We start from the raw sequence: 19,976 nt of genomic DNA, 5'->3' as shown, positions 1-19,976 counted from the left end.
CGGTATAAATAACAAAAGCATCCCGACTGTGTGGGGCCATCTCCCAGGGAGCACACACGTGGCGGGACCTGGTCTCAGCCTCAGCAAGCCGGCTTCAGCTACCACGGCGCCAGGCGCTACGGGACACCCGGGCAGGTGCCCCCAGAGACACGTATTTAAGGCCTTCTTGCCTCCCTCCTCGGTTCCCAAGGGCCATCCACTCAACGCCGAGGCACCTTCCACTCTACTCTCAGCTTTCTGCAAAATGGACCTTCTGTGTCCCACTGTCCATCCACTTAGAAAATAATTTCTACTAAAATTCTGTGTTTGAACACTTTCTAAATTAATGTCCTGACCGCTCCAGCTCACCTGGTTTTAGCAAAGGCTAAGGGCGGGAAACAGTTTATAAAAATCCCACACACCGAGGTTTCCACATTCCGCGCCACACGAAAACAGACTGCAAAATCCCTCAAAATTGTAGACAGCTGTGCTGTTTACAAAGCCTTACCACATACATCCTCATATTTAATGCCTTCACAGTCCTCAGTGTCAATCCTGGCAAACCCCACAGCTCCCAAACTGGATTTATTACATTTTCAGGAATTGTACAATCAGCACTAATAATAAGGCATCTATCAAACGGCTGCTTTTCTACCTGCTATTTCTCAAAAGTGACAACTCTGAGCATTCGGCACGCTGACCGATTCAAAAGCCATCAACGTGACACATTCCTTCCAGAAGCAAGGCAAGGGAATTTTCCCCAGGAGGGTCTGGGCAGTGCTCGTGCGCGCACTGGGGAGGGGGCAAGTGCCTTGAGGACCAGGGCAAGGATCAGGCTCCCCGGCCGGGCCGGGGAACGCCGCCCCAGGCGGGAGGGACTCCATTTCCCACAGAGCAGCGGAGGCTTGGCAAACGCCAAATAAACAAGGCAGCTCCCGTGCAGGCGAGTTCAGCGCGCTCGGGGAATCCTTTGGGAGTGACTCGGAGGTTCAGACTCTTGTTAAGGGCCAACCGACCTTCCAACCTGGGAGGCGTTATCAACTTGGATTTAGGAAAAGCCGGAGGCGCCGAGCTGACGCCAGCCATTTAGAAAGGTGACCCTCGGGCCATCTTGGCTGGGGTAGGAGGGTGCAAAACGGATAAAGTTACAGATCGCAGCAAACGCAGATGGAAACTCGGGGTAGGCGGGCGCTCCCAGAGAGCCCGGCTCCTGAAGGGGGTGTGGCCGGCTGGGGCTTTTATGGGGTGGGGGGTGGAGGCGTGTCAGTCGGGCCCCAGGAGGCGCCTATACCGCCTGGGTGGGTGGGCTAGGACCCCCGCGCCGGGTGCCGCGTGTCCGAGGCGGCCCACCGTGCGCTCGCTCGCTCGCTGGCTCACCGGTGATGTCCAGGTACAGGTCGTCCCGTTGGTCCAGGTTGTGCAGTTCCTGCGACGTGGAGCTGCGGCTCTTCTTCACTCCCTGCGAGGACGACGAACACCGCCGCGAGCAAGGGGGCGCGGCGGCCCAGCTCGGCCGCCGCTCGCTCTTCCGCTTCATGGAGGCGGCCGCGGCCCGTCAGGGGACCACGACCATGGCCCCGCGCGCCCGCTAGCCCGCCAAAGCCCCCGCCAGCCCCGCGCGCGGGCGCTCGGGGCGGCGGGCGCGGAGGGGCGCTGCGGCGACGGCGGAGCCCGGCGCGGGTGGCCGCGCAGGAGCCGGAGGAGGGGCCGGGCCCACCGCGCCTGCCCCGCTCCCTCCTGCGGCCGCCGCGGGACCGGCGCCGCAGCCCTTGGTATAGCGCCTCCTGCTGCTGCTGCTGCGGGCGCCCCCCAGCCCGCCCCCAGGTGCCCGCTGCCCGCTGGCGCGGCGGAGGCGACGGTGCTGCGGCCGGCGCCAGGGGCTGCCCGGGGTAACCGCGCGCGCCCACCGCAGCTGCAGACGCTGCTGCCGAGGCGCCCGAGCACAGCGGGCCGCGGCTCCCAGGGACCCCAGGAGGGCTGTTCCGTGGAGCTTCATTCACAAAAAAGGGCCCACAACCCTCCTCGGGGCCCGCAGACTGAGTCCTTTCATTGGTCAGTGAGTCGTGACGTCACGGAGACGGAGCTTTTCTACAGGCAGGTAGCCGGTGACGCCATAAAGAAAAGTCTGAGTGGTTCCGCCAATCAAAGATAAAAGTGCACTCGCGACCCTCCGCAAGCCCTCTAACTTCTGTTTCTTCTATGTTCCCAGAATGCCAAGACCCCAGTTTCAAACTTCCTTTAGTGAGTCATCAACGCTTTACACAGCCTCTACCCTAGTAACTTAACTGCGGTTCTTTGGCGTGTATATTTTTTTAAGGTATTTCTTGGTTTTCCGTCTGTATCGCTCCAAGTCAAAGGGGCTCGTGCCATGGCGGCTGGCTTGGAAAAGAGAATGGACTTAGTGAATTGTCCGCTGTTATGTAGACTTAAGGTGGAGTTGATTTCAGAATTTAGGAACTATTTAAATCAGCTACGCTCTTTTTAGTGACCTATGCCCAGGATTCAAATAGTCCAAGCAAGAGCTTCTTAAGGAGTCGATAAAACTACCATAGAAACACGATATACTACAATGGTTTGCACTTCGAAGTTCGTCATCTTGGAATCCTGTACCGGGATTGACTCAGTAGTTTCATACACCAGTTGCTATGTTTTTCTTACCTAAGGTATTGACAGGTCCAGTCGGTGAAGTATTGAAACAAGTAATCAATCTCCTTTTTTTTTTTTTTTTTCTTTTTCCTACTGAGTTAAAATAATGACAGATCTTTCTAGAATTTAACCAAGACTAACATTTTGAAGGGTCTTTGCTTCGAACAAATATCCGTGGCGGCATAGAAAAGTGTCAGAAGACCGGTGGGCAGTATCTAGATTTTAGACCCCAAAATTCTACTTCTAGCCACCTAGTCCCAATTTTCACCAGCACTTTCCACAATTACAGCCAGCCTCTAGAAGGAAGAATTTGAATCAGTCTCCTGGGAAGCCTTTCAGAAATGCAGATTTTGATGGAGTACCTCCCGGAGGGGCTATTTGACTTTTATTGTTGAAGGCCTTTACCTTAAGCACTGCTAATTGAGGAATGGAGGCTGGAGAAAAGAGGGCTCTGCCTGAGGGAGGCATTTGAACAGTCTGGAACTGGGGCTCTGACTTTTAGACCGGAAGCTAGGTCCTCATTTCATTCTTCCCTTTTTCCATAAGGAAATCAATGAAGGCCTTAAATTAAATCCAAAAAAAAAAAAAAAAAAAAGTCTTCAGGTTATCCATAAGAGCAACAAAAAAAAGCAAGAGACTTGGGAAGTGCTCTGCAAATGAGTCCAGGTCAGCAGAAACCTACCCATACCAGGTCTTCCTCTGTTCTCAACAAGAAGAGGAGGCCTTTCACACTGACCTAGAGGCTCAGGAGCCATTTTCCAGGCTACCTGGGATTTTATAAGAGTAGGTCTTGGTTTTTTGTTTTGTCATATTGAGGTATAATTGACATATAACATTATGTTAAATTTCAAGTGGCCAACCTAATGATTTCATATCTGTGTATATTTTAAAATGATCACAATAAGTCTAGTTAACATTGAGAAGGTCTTTTTTTGTTTGTTTGTTTGTTTTTGTTTTTTTAGGGCTGCACCTGAGGCATACGGAGGTTCCCAGGCTAGGGGTTGGATCAGAGCTATAGCGGCTAACCTTCACCACAGCCACAGCATCGCCACATCCAAGCCAGGTCTGCGACCTACCCGACAGCTCATGGAGACACATGATCCTTAACCCACTGAGCGAGGCCAAGGATCAAACCTGCGTACTCGTGGATACTAGTCAGTTTCATTTCTGCTGAGCCACAACTGGAACTCTAAGGTCTTGTTTTAAATAGATATTACATGAGAGTTGTCTCCCTAGAGTAAAGAAATTAAAGTACCCCCCCCCCAAAGAAAGGGAGTTCCTGTCGTGGCTCAGCAGTTAGCGAACCCAACTGGCATCCATAAGGACTCGGGTTCGATCCCTGACCTCGCTCAGTGGATTGAGGATCCCTCCTTGCTGTGAGCAGTGGTGTAGGTTGCAGAGGCATCTCAGATCCCACGTTGCTGTGGCTCTGGCGTAGGCCAGCGGCTGTAGCTCCCTCCAGTTGGACCCCTAGCCTGGGACCCTCCATATGCTTCAGGTGCGGCCCTGAAAGACAAAGAAAGAAGGAAGGAAGGAAAGAGAAAGAAAAGAAAGAAATTCAAGTACCCTATGACTTTTTATTTATTTGAGAGCAACTTATCTAAATGTCAGACTAAGAACAAAGTGCCAAGAATTTCACTCTATCAGTTTGTTTTCTCTCACCTTCAAATACAGTGGGCTAGAAATGCTATTGAAATGCATATCATTGCAATAAAAGGAAAAAGTGTTATAAATACAGATAATTATACAGTGTAAGCATTGTATTTTACAAACATACAATTTTATGGTTTTGTTGGTATAACACTATTAGGAGAGAAGATGTGTGATTACAGTTTGAAATTTTGCAGAAATATCTTCCATTTTAGGGGAATAGGAAGCCCATATACTATGTATACACATTTAAGTTTAAAACGTTATTTAAAATATTTTGTTTTTAGGAGTTCCCGTCGTAGCTCAGGCAGTTAACAAACCCGGCTAGTATCCTTGAGGACTCGAATTCGATTCCTGACCTCGCTCAGTGGGTTCAAGATCCAGCGTTGCCCTGAGCTGTGGTGTAGGTCACAGAAGCAGCTCAGATCCCGAGTTGCTGTGGCTGTGGTGTAGGCTGGTGGCTACAGCTCTGATTGGACCACCAGCCTGGCAACCTCCATATGCTGCAGGCGTGGTTCTAAAAAGACAAAATATATATGTATTTTGATCGTGGCAGAAAAGTGATATTTCTTACTGATAGTTGTTTTGTGTATGGCACTTCTGTTCAATAAGCTGACCTCTGGGCTCTGAGAATATGACCACAGGAAATGTGGTTTCATTTGCTTGGTTGGCTGCTAGTTTGTGATTCAAATTGACCTTTGATCATAGAATTTTAGAACTTGAAGCACCTTATACAATATTTGGTGCAAGGCTGCCCTCTCACAGCGAGGACATGGGGACACGTATAAGTGGCAGTGGCAGCTCAGGGGCCAGAACCCAGACACTCTCCAGGATTCTGATTTCATAAAGAACTTTAAAGAACTTAAAGAACAAGTGCATCTGGTTGATTCTCCACATTATGGGCAGTAGCATGAAAAGCTAAAAAGGAACGTTTTCTTAGTTATTTCACGTAACTTGATTTTCTGAAAATTTAAAATCTTGCCCTAAAATTAGTAGAAACTGGGAGTGTTTATATATTATGGATATCAGCCCTTCAACCTTCGTTGATAATACCTATCGAGTCTTTGTCATACTACTCTATTCATGTTGCTGCAAAAGTTTTACATCTTAATGTCAAATCAGTTTTACCAATCTTTTTTTAAGGCTTCCGGTTGGTGTATTTTGTTTGTCCCATCCCAATATTTTAAAAGTACTCCTTATTTTCTTCTTCTTCTTTTTTTTTTGTCTTTTTGCCTTTTCCAGGGTCGCAGTCATGGCATATGGAGGTTCGTAGGCTAGGGGTCGAATTGGAGCTGTAGCCGCCGGCCTACACCACAGCCACAGCAATGCGGGATCCAAGCCACGTCTGCGACCTACACCACAGCTCACTGCAAAGCCAGATCCTTAACCCACTGAGCAAGGCCAGGGATCGAACCCTCAACCTCTGGTTCTTAGTCGGATTCGTTAACCACTGAGCCATGACGGGAACTCCAACATACATTTTTCTTTCCAATGGTTGCAGGACAAGAAAGACATCCTTGTCTGAGTCTGCCGTTACCCAAACAGTTAGAAGTAAATTAAAGATATCAATTTCAGGAGTTCCCGTCGTGGCGCAGTGGTTAACGAATCCAACTAGGAACCATGAGGTTGCGGGTTCAGTCCCTGCCCTTGCTCAGTGGGTTGACGATCCGGCGTTGCCGTGAGCTGTGGTGTAGGTTGCAGACGTGGCTCGGATCCCGAGTTGCTGTGGCTCTGGCGTAGGCCAGTGGCTACAGCTCCGATTCAACCCCTAGCCTGGGAACCTCCATATGCCGCGGGAGCGGCCCAAAGAAATAACAAAAAGACGACAAAAAAAAAAAGATATCAATTTCAAGTCACTTCTCTAGTTGTAGAAGTGTAAAACCAATTTATTCTTCATCTCCTGTTGTGGCTGGGAAGGAAATTCCCTGCAAAGATGTTTCCAGTTTTCAAAGAAAACTAGTTACCAATTCCAATACATTGGGTGATTTTTCTGGAATTTTCTGGAATGACATTTATAAATTTCATTATGAATTTTCCCATCTATGAGGAAATCCTAGCCCAGTCCTGGTTCTCCACTTGAACCCACTATTTCCCATGGCAATAGGGAACACAAGAAAAAGTAAAATGCACAGATCTATAGTCTTTAATTCTTATATGGTGAGAGGTTTTCATTATGCATGATTTTTTTTCCCCTCTTCAATGATACCAGAGCACAAATGGGCAGATTAAGCTGGATTCTCCATTAAGTTCCTCTTTCCATTTTTAAATGCAGACTCAAGTGAGCAGTGAATTATTTTATTGAAAGTTAGAGGCTATGCAAAAGACAAAAATAGAAGCCTGAAATGATCCATAATATAAGCAGTTTCTAGAAATTGTTTGTAAAAGTGACTTTCATGTAAAAATATTTATTGAAAGAAAAGCGATTGTTTTCACATTTAAGGGGTTTTTGTTTTTGTTTTAGCTTTTGCATTACTAAAAATTAAATTAAAAAACATATGCTTCTGGGTTAAGGATCCAGTGTTGCCATGAGCTGTGGTGTAGGTCAAAGATGTGGCTTGGATCACGTGTTGCTATGGCTGTGGTATAGGCCAGGCTGGCAACTACAGCTCCAATTTGACCGAGCCCTAGCCTGGGAGTTTCCATATGCCACAGGTAATCCCCCCAACCCCCCAAAAGACAAATAAATAAATAAAGGCTGAGTTTTTTTATGGGGTTTTTTTGTTGTTGTTGTTTTTAATGTATTTAGAGAATCCCAGCGACAAGTTGAGGGATCAGACTTGCACTGGACTGTGCTCCACAGTGCTCTCTAGTAAACTTTCAAAACAGCAAATCTAATTGTATTGTATTAATTGTATTGTGTTGTATTTAAATGTTCTAACAGCTCCCTGCCCTGTGTAGGGAAAATCTTCTTGAGATTATTTTTTTGGACATCCTACACACTTCTTTGAGAGTCATCTGTATTTGTTGTCTTTGTTTTCTTCCGGTTTTATTAAGATAGAAGTGACATACCGCACTGTATAAGTTTAAGGTGAACAGCATAGGAAATTATTATTGTTTTTTTTTATTTTTAAATTTTTAAACATTTCAAACCTATGGAACAGTTAATTTAGGGGAAAAGGTCAACATCTCAATCACCAGAGAGTAAGTGACAGACATCATGATTGTATCTCCTAAGAACAGGGACATTTTCTTTTCTTTTCTTTTTTTTTTTTTTTTTTTTTTTTTTTTTTATCTTTTTGCCTTTTCTAGGGTCACTCCCTACGGCATATGGAGGTTCCCAGGCTAAGGGTCTAATCGGAGCTGTAGGCGCCTGCCTACACCAGAGCCACAGCAACGTGGGATCCGAGCCGCGTCTGCAACTAACATCACAGCTCACAGCAATGCCGGATCCTTAACCCACTGAGCAAGGCCAGGGATCGAACCTGCAACCTCTGGTTCCTAGTCAGATTCATTAACCACTGAGCCACGATGGGAATTCCAGGGACATTTTCTTACAGGACCATAATGTCATTGTCAATTCAGAAAACGACATTCCTACCATGTTATCAAATATTTAGTGCATCATCAAAATCCACCTAGGAGTTCTAACTGCATCCTTTGTAACATTTTTTCCCCTGACCCAGGAAGCAATCCTTTTCCTAAAGATTAGCCTCGGCATGTACATTTTGGCAGGAATCCTCAACTGTGACGGCACATGCTTGAGGTATCAGATTAACAGGTATAAGATGCCAGTTTGCCCCATACTGGGTAATTCATGAACTTGGATTCATTAAGGTGTTGCCAGCCAGATTTTTCCACTGTGAAGGTATATATATATTTTTTTCCTTTCGGAATTAATAAACAATTTGGGGGAGATACTTTAAGACCACAAACTGGAGTTCCCATCGTGGCGCAGTGGTTAACGAATCCGACTAGGAACCATAAGGTTGCGGGTTCGGTCCCTGCCCTTGCTCAGTGGGTTAACGATCCGGCGTTGCCGTGAGCTGTGGTGTAGGTCGCAGACGCAGCTCGGATCCCGAGTTGCTGTGGCTCCGGCGTAGGCTGGCGGCTACAGCTCCGATTAGACCCCTAGCCTGGGAACCTCCATATGCCGCGGGAGGGGCCCAAGAAATGGCAAAAAGACAAAAAAAAACACCAAAAAACAAAAAAACGAAAACTTCCACTCAATGACCTAGTACACACTGATGATTCCAAATGAGTTGTTACTATACTTGTGCAGACTGGTGATTTTCTGATTGTCTTCTACATTCATTAATTAGCATTCCATAGGGAAAAAAATAGCTTTCTTTTCTCTTCTTTTTTTTTCTTTTTGTCATTTTAGGGCCACACCCATGGCATATGGAGGTTCCCAGGCTAGGGATCAAAACGGAGATACAGCTGCTGGCCTATGCCAGAGCGACAGCAACACCAGATCCGAGCCACATCTGCGACCTACACCACAGCTCACGGCAACGCCAGATCCTTAACCCACTGAGCAAGGGCAGGGATCGAACCCGTAACCTCATGGTTCCTTGTCAGATTCGTTTCCACTGCGCCACGACAGGAACTCCTCTTTTCTCTTCTTTTTATGTATGTGTGCATGTAGATGGACAGACAGATGGATTGTGGATGATCACATCTCGTTTTCTACAATAGGTTATTACCCCTTGATTTCGTTATTTTTATTTATTTATTTATTTATTGTATTTTTGCCATTTTCTAGGGCTGCTCTCGCGGCATATGGAGGTTCCCAGGCTGGGGTCAAATCAGAGCTGTAGCTGCTGGCCTACACCACAGCCACAGCAACTCGGGATCCAAGCCACGTCTGCGACCTACACCACACCTCATGGCAACGCTGGATCCTTAACCCACTGAGCAAGGCCAGGGATCGAACCCTCAACCTCGTGGTTCCTAGTCGGATTTGTTAACCACTGTGCCAGGACAGTAAATCCTCGTTATGTATTTTGATGCTCAAATTGTCCCAGATTTCATGAGTGGGTGGCACTTCATACTAGTTTCTGTGTCCTTTTGACATGTCCCCAACAATATTTTAGTTCTTTCTTATATTCTGGCATAAGAAGAACTTGTCTTTGAACTTGAACTTGTCTTTTCCCTCCCCTGGCCCTGAAATCAGCCATTTTTCCACAACAGCCCAGTTCCATACTTTGTGTTATGGTATTTAAAAAGGGTGGGGTTCCCATTGTGGCTCAGAGGAAATGAATCTGACTAGCATCCACGAGGATGCAGGTTTGATCCCTGGCCTCGCTCAGTGGGTTAAGGATCCAGCGTTGCCAGCTGTGGTGTAGGTGGCAGATGCAGCTCAGATCCTATGTTGCTGTGGCTGTGGCATAGGCTGGAAGGTACAGCTCTGATTGGACCCCTAACCTGGGATTTTCCATAAGCTGCAGGTGCAGCCCTAAAAAAAGAAAAAAAAAAAAAGATAACATGAGAATTGGGATTATAAAGCGTTGAGGTTATTATTCTTTGTGGTACTGCAGTTGAATCTTCTATAACCAATTTGTACTAATATAGAGAAAGTTATAATGCAATGACAATTCAGATTATTATTGCTTATAAAAATATAGATAGTAATGAATTTCTATCCCACTGGTGTCCCCAAATCGCCCTATTACCTTCCTATATGTAAACAATGTTTACAAATTTTTTATGTATCCAGATACAGTCTATATATATGCAAGCATATATAGGTTTTATACACCCAGTGTGTGGCTCACTTTTTTTTTTTTTTTTTTTGCCTCACCCATAGCCTATGGAAACTCCCAGGCCAGGGATCTAACTTATGCCACCACAGTGACACCAGATCCTTAACCTGCTACACCATCAGGGAACTTCCTATTTCCCTTTTATATCTTAAAACAAAATGACCTAAATTGGCACAACATCGTGAATCAAATCTACTTAAAAAAAATTAAAAGCAGGAATTCCCACTGTGGCTCAGTGGGTTAAGGACCCAATTTAGTCTCTGTGAGAATGTGGGTTCAACCCCTGGGCTCACTCAGTGGATTAAGGATCTGGTGTTGCTGCAGGCTACATTGTAGATTGCAGATGCAGCTCGGATCTGCTGTTGCTGTGGCTGTGGCATAGGTCTGTAGCTGCAGCTCTGATTCGACCCCTAGCCTAGGAACTTCCATATGCCACAGGTGTGGCTATAAAAAGAAAAAAAATGACCTATAAAAACTTACAAGCAGAATGACTTTTATAATTTTTAATTTAATGAAAACATGTATGTGTAAACTGTAGCCCATATAGTCTAAGTCAATATTAGAATAATTTCTCAACATTAAGAATCAGCCCAGGAACTTCTGCATGCTCTGAGTGCAGCACCCACCCCCCCCCCAAATTATTTGGCTACATTTTTCCCCTAAAAAAGTAGCAGAAAGATGCTTAAAATATTTATCTGTGGTCACAGGTCTCTCTACCAGAGTGTCTCCAGTACCATATTTTATTTTCCTCATTACAAAACATACTTGGATCATTGTTTCCAGTATATTTTTTGAGGCATAATTGACATAACATTATATTAGTTTCAAGTTACAACATAACAATTCTATATGTGTATTACAAAATGATCACCAGGATAAGCCCAGTTAATAATCGTCACAATAGGAGTTCCCATCTTGGCTCAGTGGTTAATGAATCCAACTAGGAACCATGAGGATGCAGGTTCGATCCTTGGCCTTGCTCAGTGGGTTAAGGATCCGGCATTGTCCTGAGCTGTGGTGTAGGTCACAGACGCGGCAGATCCCATGTTGCTGTGGCTCTGGCGTAGGCTGGTGGCTACAGCTCCGATTAGACCCCTAGCCTGGGAACCTCCATATGCCACAGGAGCGGCTCAAGAAAAGGCAAAAAGACAAATAATAATAATAATAATAATCGTCACAATACACAGTTACAAATTTATTTATTTATTTATTTATTTATTTTGTCTTTTTGCTATTTCTTGGGCTGCTCCCGCAGCATATGGAGGTTCCCAGGCTAGGGGTCGAATCGGAGCTGTAGCCACCGGCCTACGCCAGAGCCACAGCAACGCGGGATCCGAGCCGTGTCTGCAATCTGCACCACAACTCACGGCAACGCCGGATCGTTAACCCACTGAGCAAGGGCAGGGACCGAACCCGCAACCTCATGGTTCCTAGTGGGATTCGTTAACCACTGTACCACAACGGGAACTCCCACAAATTTTTTTTTATCGTGATGAGTATTTTCAACATCTACTCCCTTAGCCCCACCTCAGGCAATCAACAATCTGTGCTCTTTATCCGTGAGCTCATTTTTTGTTTGTTTTGTTTTATTTTTAGATTCTGCACATAAGGGAGATTATACAATATTTATCTTTTTCTGTCTGATTTATTTCACTTAGCATAAGGCCTTCAAGTTCCATCCACACTGTCAAAAATGGCAAGATTTCATTCTTTTTAATGGTTGAGAAATATGTCAATATTTCACACACACACGCATCACATTTTCTTTGTCCATTCACCACTGATAGACACTTAGTTGTTTCCATGTCTTGGCTATTGTAAATAATACTGCAATGAACATGGGGGTGCAGATATCTTTGCAAGTTAATGTTTTTTGTTTTGGGTTTATTTTTTTTTTTCTTTTTTCTTTTTTTTTTTTTTTTTTTTTTTTTTGTCTTTTGAGGGCCGCACCCGCAGCACATGGAGGTTCCCAGACTAGGGGTCTAATCAGAGCTGTAGCAGTCAGGCTACACCACAGCCACAGCAACACCAGATCTGAGCTGTGTCTGCAACCTACACCACAGCTCATGGCAACGCCAGATCCTTAACCCACTGCACAAGGCCAGGAGTCGAACCTGCATCCTCATGGTTCCTAGTTAGATTGGTTAACCACTGAGCCACGACGGGAACTCCTTTTTTTTTTCCCCCGGCTGCTCCTGTGGCATATGGAAGTTCCCAGCCAGGGATCAAATCTGAGCTGCAGCGTGACCTATACTATAGTGGCAGCAATGCCAGATCGTTAACCTGCTAAACCGTAGCAAGAATTCCTCAAGTTAATGTTTTTATTTCCTTCAGATAAATACGCAGAAGTAGAATTGCTGAATCTTATGGTAGGTAATTCTATTTTTAATTTTTTGAGGAACCTCCATCATGTTTTCCAATAGTTGCTGCACCAATTTACCTTCCCGTCAACATCGTCCAAGAAACACCAATATTTGTGCTTTCTTGTCTTTTTTTTTTTTTGTCTTTTGTTGTTGTTGTTGTAATTGTTGTTGTTGTTGCTATTTCTTAGGCCGCTCCCACGGCATATGGAGGTTCCCAGGCTAGGGGTTGAATCGGAGCTGTAGCCACTGGCCTACGCCAGAGCCACAGCAACGCGGGATCCGAGCCGCGTCTGCGACCTACACCACAGCTCACGGCAACGCCGGATCGTTAACCCACTGAGCAAGGGCAGGGACCGAACCCGCAACCTTATGGTTCCTAGTCGGATTTGTTAACCACTGCGCCACGACGGGAACTCCCACGTCTTTTTTTTTTTTTTTTTTTTTTTTTTTTTCAGCCACACCCACAGCATATGGAAGTTCCCAAGCCTGGGATCAAACCCAAGCCAGACCTGCAACCTATGCCTCAGCTGTAGCAACACTGGATCCTTAACTGTAGCGGGCCAGGGATTGAACCAGTGCCTCCAGAAAAGCAAGCCGAACCATTAACCCACTGCGCCACAGTGGGAACTCCGCCAGTATGTTTTGTAAAACATTTCCTTTTGCTCTGTTTTCCTCTTTTGTGGCAAATGGAATTAATTCACAGGAGACCTTCATAGACACAAGAAAAAAACATTAAAATCTGAGCTTACACACAGCTGTGGCTTGGGTCATTGCTGTGGCAGTGGGTTCAATCCTTGGCCCACAGAACTTCTGCATGCCGCTGGGGCGGCCCCCCGAAAATAAAAAATTGTGACTCTTAGAAAATAAATAAATAAATAAAATAAAATCTGAGCTTTCAGTTTAGAAAAATGGAGAGGAAAGCACACTGGTTTAGGCAGAAAGACATGTAAGAGATGTATGCGTGTTGCTTGGAAATATGAAGTTATTCTTTATTTACATCAATCAGTAAATACATATGGCATTAGGAGTTGAAGTCATTGATCTGCTCTCAGGATGAGGTTAAAGAAAGAAACCTTTAGGAGTTCCCGTAGTGGCTCAGTGGTTAATGAATCTGACAAGGAACCATGAGGTTGTGGGTTCGATCCCTGGCTTTGCTCAGTGGGTTAAGGATGCGGCGTTGCCATGAGCTGTGGTGTAGGCCGAAGATGCGGCTCGGATCCCGCATTGCTGTGGCTCTGGCGTAGGCTGGTGGCTGCAGCTCCGATTAGATCCCTTGCCTGGGAACCTCTATATGCCTCAGGGACAGCCCTAGATAAGACAAAAAGACAAAAAAGAAAAGAAACCTTTAAAATAGTCTGAGTGCCACCTGTTTTTACAAATGGCATTGTAAAAAAATTGGCACAATATTTAAAATAATTTTCTAGAAACAAGCTTTACTTCCAAAAGAGGTTTTGACCAAAGACTTCATCATGATGAATAAGGCTAATCATAGTTGTGGTCCCTGTGAGCTGCCTTTAGAAATCCATGTACAAACCTTCTTAGAGCACTTGAATCTCCTGCATTCCCCTGCAGGACCTTCTTCAGACTGCTGTGTGGTGTGCTGCCCCCTGCAGAGGGCTGTTTATTTTTCAAATCCATTTTGATCATTATCCTGATATTCTTCCTGTCCGCCTCAAATATGTTCTGAATGATTAAAGGCAGAGAGTCTGCTTTATCTGTCCTTCAAATCTCCCATATTACCTAACACAAAAGGAAGTCGAAAACATCTTTCCCTTGATTATCAGTCTACATCACTTGGAAGGCATAACCTTGGCACAGATCCCAAACCAGAAAGACAGTCTTGTGTTATCATTTCAGCCGGGAAGTGAAAGTAGAGCTTAATAAACCTACATGTTCTAAAGGTGTAGAAATTATTTTTCCTCCTTCCATGTACAATGTAAAATTGATGAATTGCCTTCTCTTTTAATGCATAGGCTGTAAAGGCAATTAATGGGAAAAATGTTAGGCACAAACCATAATACATTTACACAGAAGGTTATGAGATATATTTTTAAATGCATATATATATAGGTAATACCTATATATGAGTTTTTTTTTTTTTTTTCTTTTTTGGGCCACCCCGAGACATATGAAGTTCCCGGGCCAGGGATCAGATCTGAGCTGAAGTTGCAACCTACACCACAGCTGTGGCAACGCCGGATCCTTAACCCACTGTGCCAAGCCAGGGATCAAACCTGTGTCCCAGCACTCCAGAGACGCCACCAATCCCACTGTGACACAGAAGGAACTCCTTAATTTTCTTTTTAAAATTTATTTAAAAAATTTGGGGGGCCATGGCCTAAGGATGTGGAAGTTCCTGGGGCAGGGATTGAACCCATGCCACAACAGCAACCTGAGCCACTGCAGTGACAACGCCAGATCCTTAACCTTCTGCACCATGAGGGGGATCCTCTATTTGATTTTTAAAAGTACTGTACACTGTTTAAGAATACAGAAGCTGTAAAAATGACACAACAGACATCCATATACACACTACCTCACTTAAGGATGAAATGTTGAAAAAAAGAAAGTTGCAGAGAGTTCCCACTGTGGCACAGAGGAAACGAATCCAAGTAGTATCCATGAGGACGTGGGTTTGATCCCTGGCCTCCCTCGGTGGGTTGAGGATTCCGTGTTGCTGTGAGCTGTGGTGTAGGTCGCAGTTGAGGCTCAGATCCCATGTTGCTATGGTGTAGGCCAGCAGCTGCAGCTCCAATTCGATCCCGAGCCTGGGAACCTCCACGTCCCACAAGTGCAGCCCTAAAAAAAGCAAAATTAAAGAAAATAAATGTCACCAATTCAGCCATAACCACCTCCACTTTCATCTCCCAAATATTTTCATTATCCTTAACTTGCTATTTATTATTACCTTGTATTTCTTTAAAACTGTAATGCATATGTATGTATCCTTAAGCAATAAATACTATTTAAGACTTTATACCACAATTCATTCATTTTCCTGGTGATGGGCATTTAGCATGTTTCCAGTTTACAGCTTTGAACAAACAATATTGCTATAGACATTCTTGTGCATTTCCATCTGGTTTATATAGAACAGACTCTATAGAGTTGTACTTATTTTTTTTTAAATTGTACTGGGTATTGCCAAATCATTCTGCAAATCATTTTTCCAACTGATGCTCTCACTGTCAGTGTACGAAAGTATCCACAACTCCATATTCCCAATACCTGTTATTGTCATATTTTTATCTTTTTCCAAACTCCTGAATATGAAATAGTATCTCATTATAGTTTTAGTTTGCAAGTCCTTAACTACTAGTGAGGTTTGATATAGTTATTTGTCTTTTATGAAGTTTTTTCCCCTACGAATTCGTGGTTATGTAATAAAGAATATTGTCTTTCCCAAAAGAGGTCTCTGGTCTTTGCACCCCGCTTCTTAGAAATAATCTCTAAGCCCTTTGGAATGCCTGATAGGAGTGTTTTTATTTGCCTAAGGGGGCTTGGATCATACCAGATGGACTAATGACATGATTAACAATGTAATTTATGCTCCAACCGCTATGGAAAACAAAAATTAAAAATCTGCCTGCCGTGCAATCCAGCAATTCCACTTCTGGGATATACCCAAAAGAAATGAAAACAGGATATCAAAGCAATACATGTAGCATTTTTCACAATAGCCAAGCTAGGAAAGCAGCTTAAGTCCCCAACAACAGATGAATGGATAAAAAAGATGTCTCTCACACACACTGGAATATTATTCAGCCGTGAGAAAGGAGGTTATCCTACCATCAGTGACAATATGAATGGACTTTGAGTACATTATGCTGAGTGAGATGTCAGAGAAAGACAAGTACTGTATGAGACTGCTGGCATATGGAATCTAACATAGTTAAACCCATTAAAAAATAAACAAACAAGACAGTAAAATGGTAGTTACCAGGGCATGAGAGGTGAGGGGATAAGACTGATATTGTTTAAGGGTATGAAATTGCAATAAGTATCAAATAAGCCATAGAGACCTAATACCCAGTATAATGAATATACATAGCAGTCCTATAATATTATAAGGTGCTACAACTGCAATCATAATATATATATGTATCAAAGTAACATATACTTCAGGAGTTCCCATCATGGTGCAGCGGAAAGGAATCCAACTAGGAACCATGAGGTTGTGGGTTCAATCCCTGGCCTCAATCAGTGAGTTAAGGATCCGGGGTTGCCATGAGCTGTGCTATAGGTCAAAGATATGGCTCTGATCTGGCGTTGCTGTGGCTCTGGTGTAGGTCGGCAGCAACAGCTCCTAATAGACCTCTGGCCTGGGAATCTCCATATGCTGCGGGTGTGGCCCTCAAAAAGACAAAAAAAAAAAAAGACTGAAAAAGCCCAAAAAACAAAAAACACATATACTTTAAAGTTACGCAATGTTATATGTCAAATTTATTCAATTAAAAAAACAATGCAATTCCGAGTTCCTGTTGTGGCTTATTGGGTTAAGAACCTGACCAGTATCCGTGAGGATGCAGGTCCTATCCTTAGCCTTGCTCAGTGGGTTAAGGATCTGGCATTGCTGCAAGCTGTGGTATAGGTTGCAGATGCAACTCCAATCTGGAGTTGTGTGGTGTAGGCCTGCAGGGGCACCTCTGTTTGGACCCCTAGCTTGGGAATTTCTGCACCCTGCAAATTAGACCCTAAAAAAGAAAAAAAAAATGCAATTTATGGCAGAATCCTTTTGAATCATGTGGTATGAGCTTAACCTCCAGAGGGGCTGAACTCCTTGCTGAGGTCAGTCATGTGAGGAGTTAACCATGGAGTCTCAGCAAAGATGCTAGAAACTGGCTTGGATGAACAAGTTGGCAGTACACCATGCCTGTGATCACTGATCGATGCCAGGAAAGTTAACGCTGTCCAAGGGAAGAGGGCAACAGGAAGTTTCGTGTTTGGTACTTTCCTGGACTGGCCCTATGTGTTTTTTCCTCTGGCTCATTTAAATCCTTTAAAGATTTTAAAGCCTGTTGATTTTAACACTTTCCCTGTGATAAACTGTAATTGCAAATATAACAGCTTTCACTGAATTCTGAGTTCTTTTCACAAATTATCCAACCTGAATTTGGTTTGGGGACCCCCTTGAAAGATGGCAGATGATTTCAGAAGGGAGGGTGATTTTGTGCACTGTACCCTCTAACTTTGCAATGGTTGATCTCTTTTGCCTCTTTATCCTATTATGTTGTTTATCTTGTTTAAAAATTGATGTGTAGAGTTCCTTGGTGGCTCATTAAGAATCTGGTGTTGTCACTGCTGAGGCTTAGTGTGATCCCTGGCTTGGGAAAATCTGCATACTGCAGGTGTGGCCAAAGAAAAAGACTGATCTGTAGAACTTCTGATATTCTTGATATTAATCACTTTTTTGCTGTTATATGCATTTGTATATTTTTCCCCTATTTATTTTTGCTATCTATTCATGAACAGAAGATTTTTATTTGATTGAATATCTCAATCCTTCCTTTATGATTTTTGCTTTCTCTAAGGATTTCTTTGCTATCCCAATTTCAAAAAGACATTCTCCTACAGGAAATAAATGTAAAAACATTTTGTTTTTTTCACATTTAGGTCTTTAATTCTTGTGGGTTTTTGTGTTTAGTGTGAGCTAGTATTTCTATTAAAGGGAATTAGATTTAGGATTTAAAAAACAAAATTGCACAAATGTATTTATCTTATCCTATGATAATAAAATATACCAGCACCATTTATTTATTAATTCTCCCTCTTTTCTCCAGTTATCTGCAGCATGGACTTTCTTATATATCAAGGGTCTATATATGTATATGTTTTCTATTCTATTCCATATGTGTATATGTATCTTGCAGTTCTGCCCAATCTTAATTGCTATGACTGTATTCTGCATTTTGATATCTCATAAAACAAACCACTTGTGCCTATTGTGGCTGTTCTTCACTATTTGCTCTTCTACATAAATTGTGCCACAATTCTTTTTTGGCCACATCTGTGGCATGTGAAGATTCCCTGGCCAGGTATTGAACCAGAGCCACAGCAGTGACAACACCAGAATCTTAACCTGCTGAGACATGAGGGAACTCTCTACATAAATTTTGGAATTAGCATTTCAAGTTTTATGAAAAATTCTGTAAGGATTCTGTTAGGCATCTATAGATCAACTACCATTTTTAAGATAATAAGGATTCTTCTTTATGAATATGTTATATATCTACATTTACCAGGTCCTTTAAATAGTTCTTTAATAAAGTTATGTAATTTTCTCAGGTTTAACACATTTATTCCTGGGCCCCTTGCAAGTTTTACTGATCTTATAAATGATTTTAAAATTCAGTTTTCACCTGACCCCCTTGCTGTACAGTGGGAAAAAAAAAAATTCAGTTTTCTAGTTCTTTTGTGGTGCAGTAGGTTAAGGATTTGGCATTGTTATTGCAGTGGCTTGGGTTCCTTCTATGGCGCAGGTTCAATGCCTGGCATGAGAACTTCCACATGCCACAGCCCTTGCCAAAAAACAAAAAATAAAATTAAAAAATTAAGTTTTCTATTTAGTAAGGGTAGGTAGAAATACCATTGAATTTTGAATATTGATGGCATTTTCAGCAACCTATCTTACTAATTCTAAGAATTTGTCTCTAGATTCTTTTTGGTTTTCTAATGTAGATGATTATAGCATATGTGATAAATCAGAGTATCAGTTCTTTTCGGCCACACCAATGGCATGTGGCAGTTCCTGCTACAGCAGGAAAACTAATTAGAAGAAGTCTAATTCGTATCCTTTTTGTTTTCTCATGGTTTTGAACTGGCTAGAACTCTGGTATAATGTCAAATATGAGCAGTAACAATGAGCAGTTCCATCATATTCCTTTTTTTAAAGGGAATAGATATGACATTTTCTCAGTAAATATATTTGTTGGAGGTTTTTGACAGATAGATTTTTATCAAATTAATTTATTTCTAGATTTCTTAAGGTTTTCTTTTCTAATATGAACAGATGCTAAATTTTATTACGGGATTTTTCTGCTTCTTTGAAATAACTATATACATTGTTTTCTTCCCTAAATGTGTTAATGTAGTGAATGGTATTAATTTTTACTATAAAACCAAATTTGCATTTCTGAAATAAACTCTATTTGTGATAAATTAAATATTTTTATATTATTTGATTCTGCATACCAATATTCATTTTAGGAATTTTGCATTTGTTCATGGGAGAGTCTAACCCATAATTTTCCTTTCTTATATTGCCCTAGTCTAATTGCAGTAACAAGGTGAAATTAGTCTCATTTTCTATTCTCAGAAAGTTGGTATAATATTGGAAGTATCTCTTCCTTGAAAATTTGATAGAACTCACTTGTAAAAATTTGGTAGAATTTACCTCTTGATCTGGTGTTTTCTTTGTGGAAAGAAACTACTGGTATTCAATAGCTGGTTCAATTTTTAAACAGTTATAAGGCTACATAGGTATTCTATTTCTTCTTAGGACTCTTGAAAAATTACTTTTTAAATACGATATATGTGTTTTCTCTAAATTTTTGTTGTTGTTTTGCTTTTTAGGGCCTCACTGGTGGCATATGGAGGTTCCCAGGCTAGGGGTCAAGTTGGAGCTATAGCAATGCCA

The 19,976-nt window shown here is 42.9% G+C and overlaps 1 protein-coding gene across 12 annotated transcripts in view; it reads right to left on the bottom strand.

Moving 5' to 3' along the window:
• The window catches only part of CDC14B (cell division cycle 14B), a 118,047-nt gene extending 116,439 nt beyond the window's left edge, over positions 1–1,608 (bottom strand). For 8 of the 12 annotated variants that reach the window (XR_002336288.1, XR_002336289.1, XM_021064581.1 and 5 more), the window contains exon 1: positions 1,357–1,607. Coding sequence is in view for 10 of the 12 variants with exons in the window: in XM_021064581.1 (XP_020920240.1) it covers positions 1,357–1,516 (160 nt within the window). In the remaining 2 variants the exon portion in view is untranslated. Of the gene's footprint in view, positions 1–1,356 lie in introns of all 12 variants that reach the window. The other 4 variants (XM_021064578.1, XM_021064576.1, XM_021064579.1 and 1 more) reach the window with 2 other exon arrangements.

This window comes from Sus scrofa, chromosome 10, assembly GCF_000003025.6.
Source record: "Sus scrofa isolate TJ Tabasco breed Duroc chromosome 10, Sscrofa11.1, whole genome shotgun sequence".
NCBI lineage: Eukaryota > Metazoa > Chordata > Mammalia > Artiodactyla > Suidae > Sus > Sus scrofa.
The sequence above is the reverse complement of the archived record's forward strand: the minus strand, read 5'-3'. Positions and strand labels throughout refer to the sequence as shown.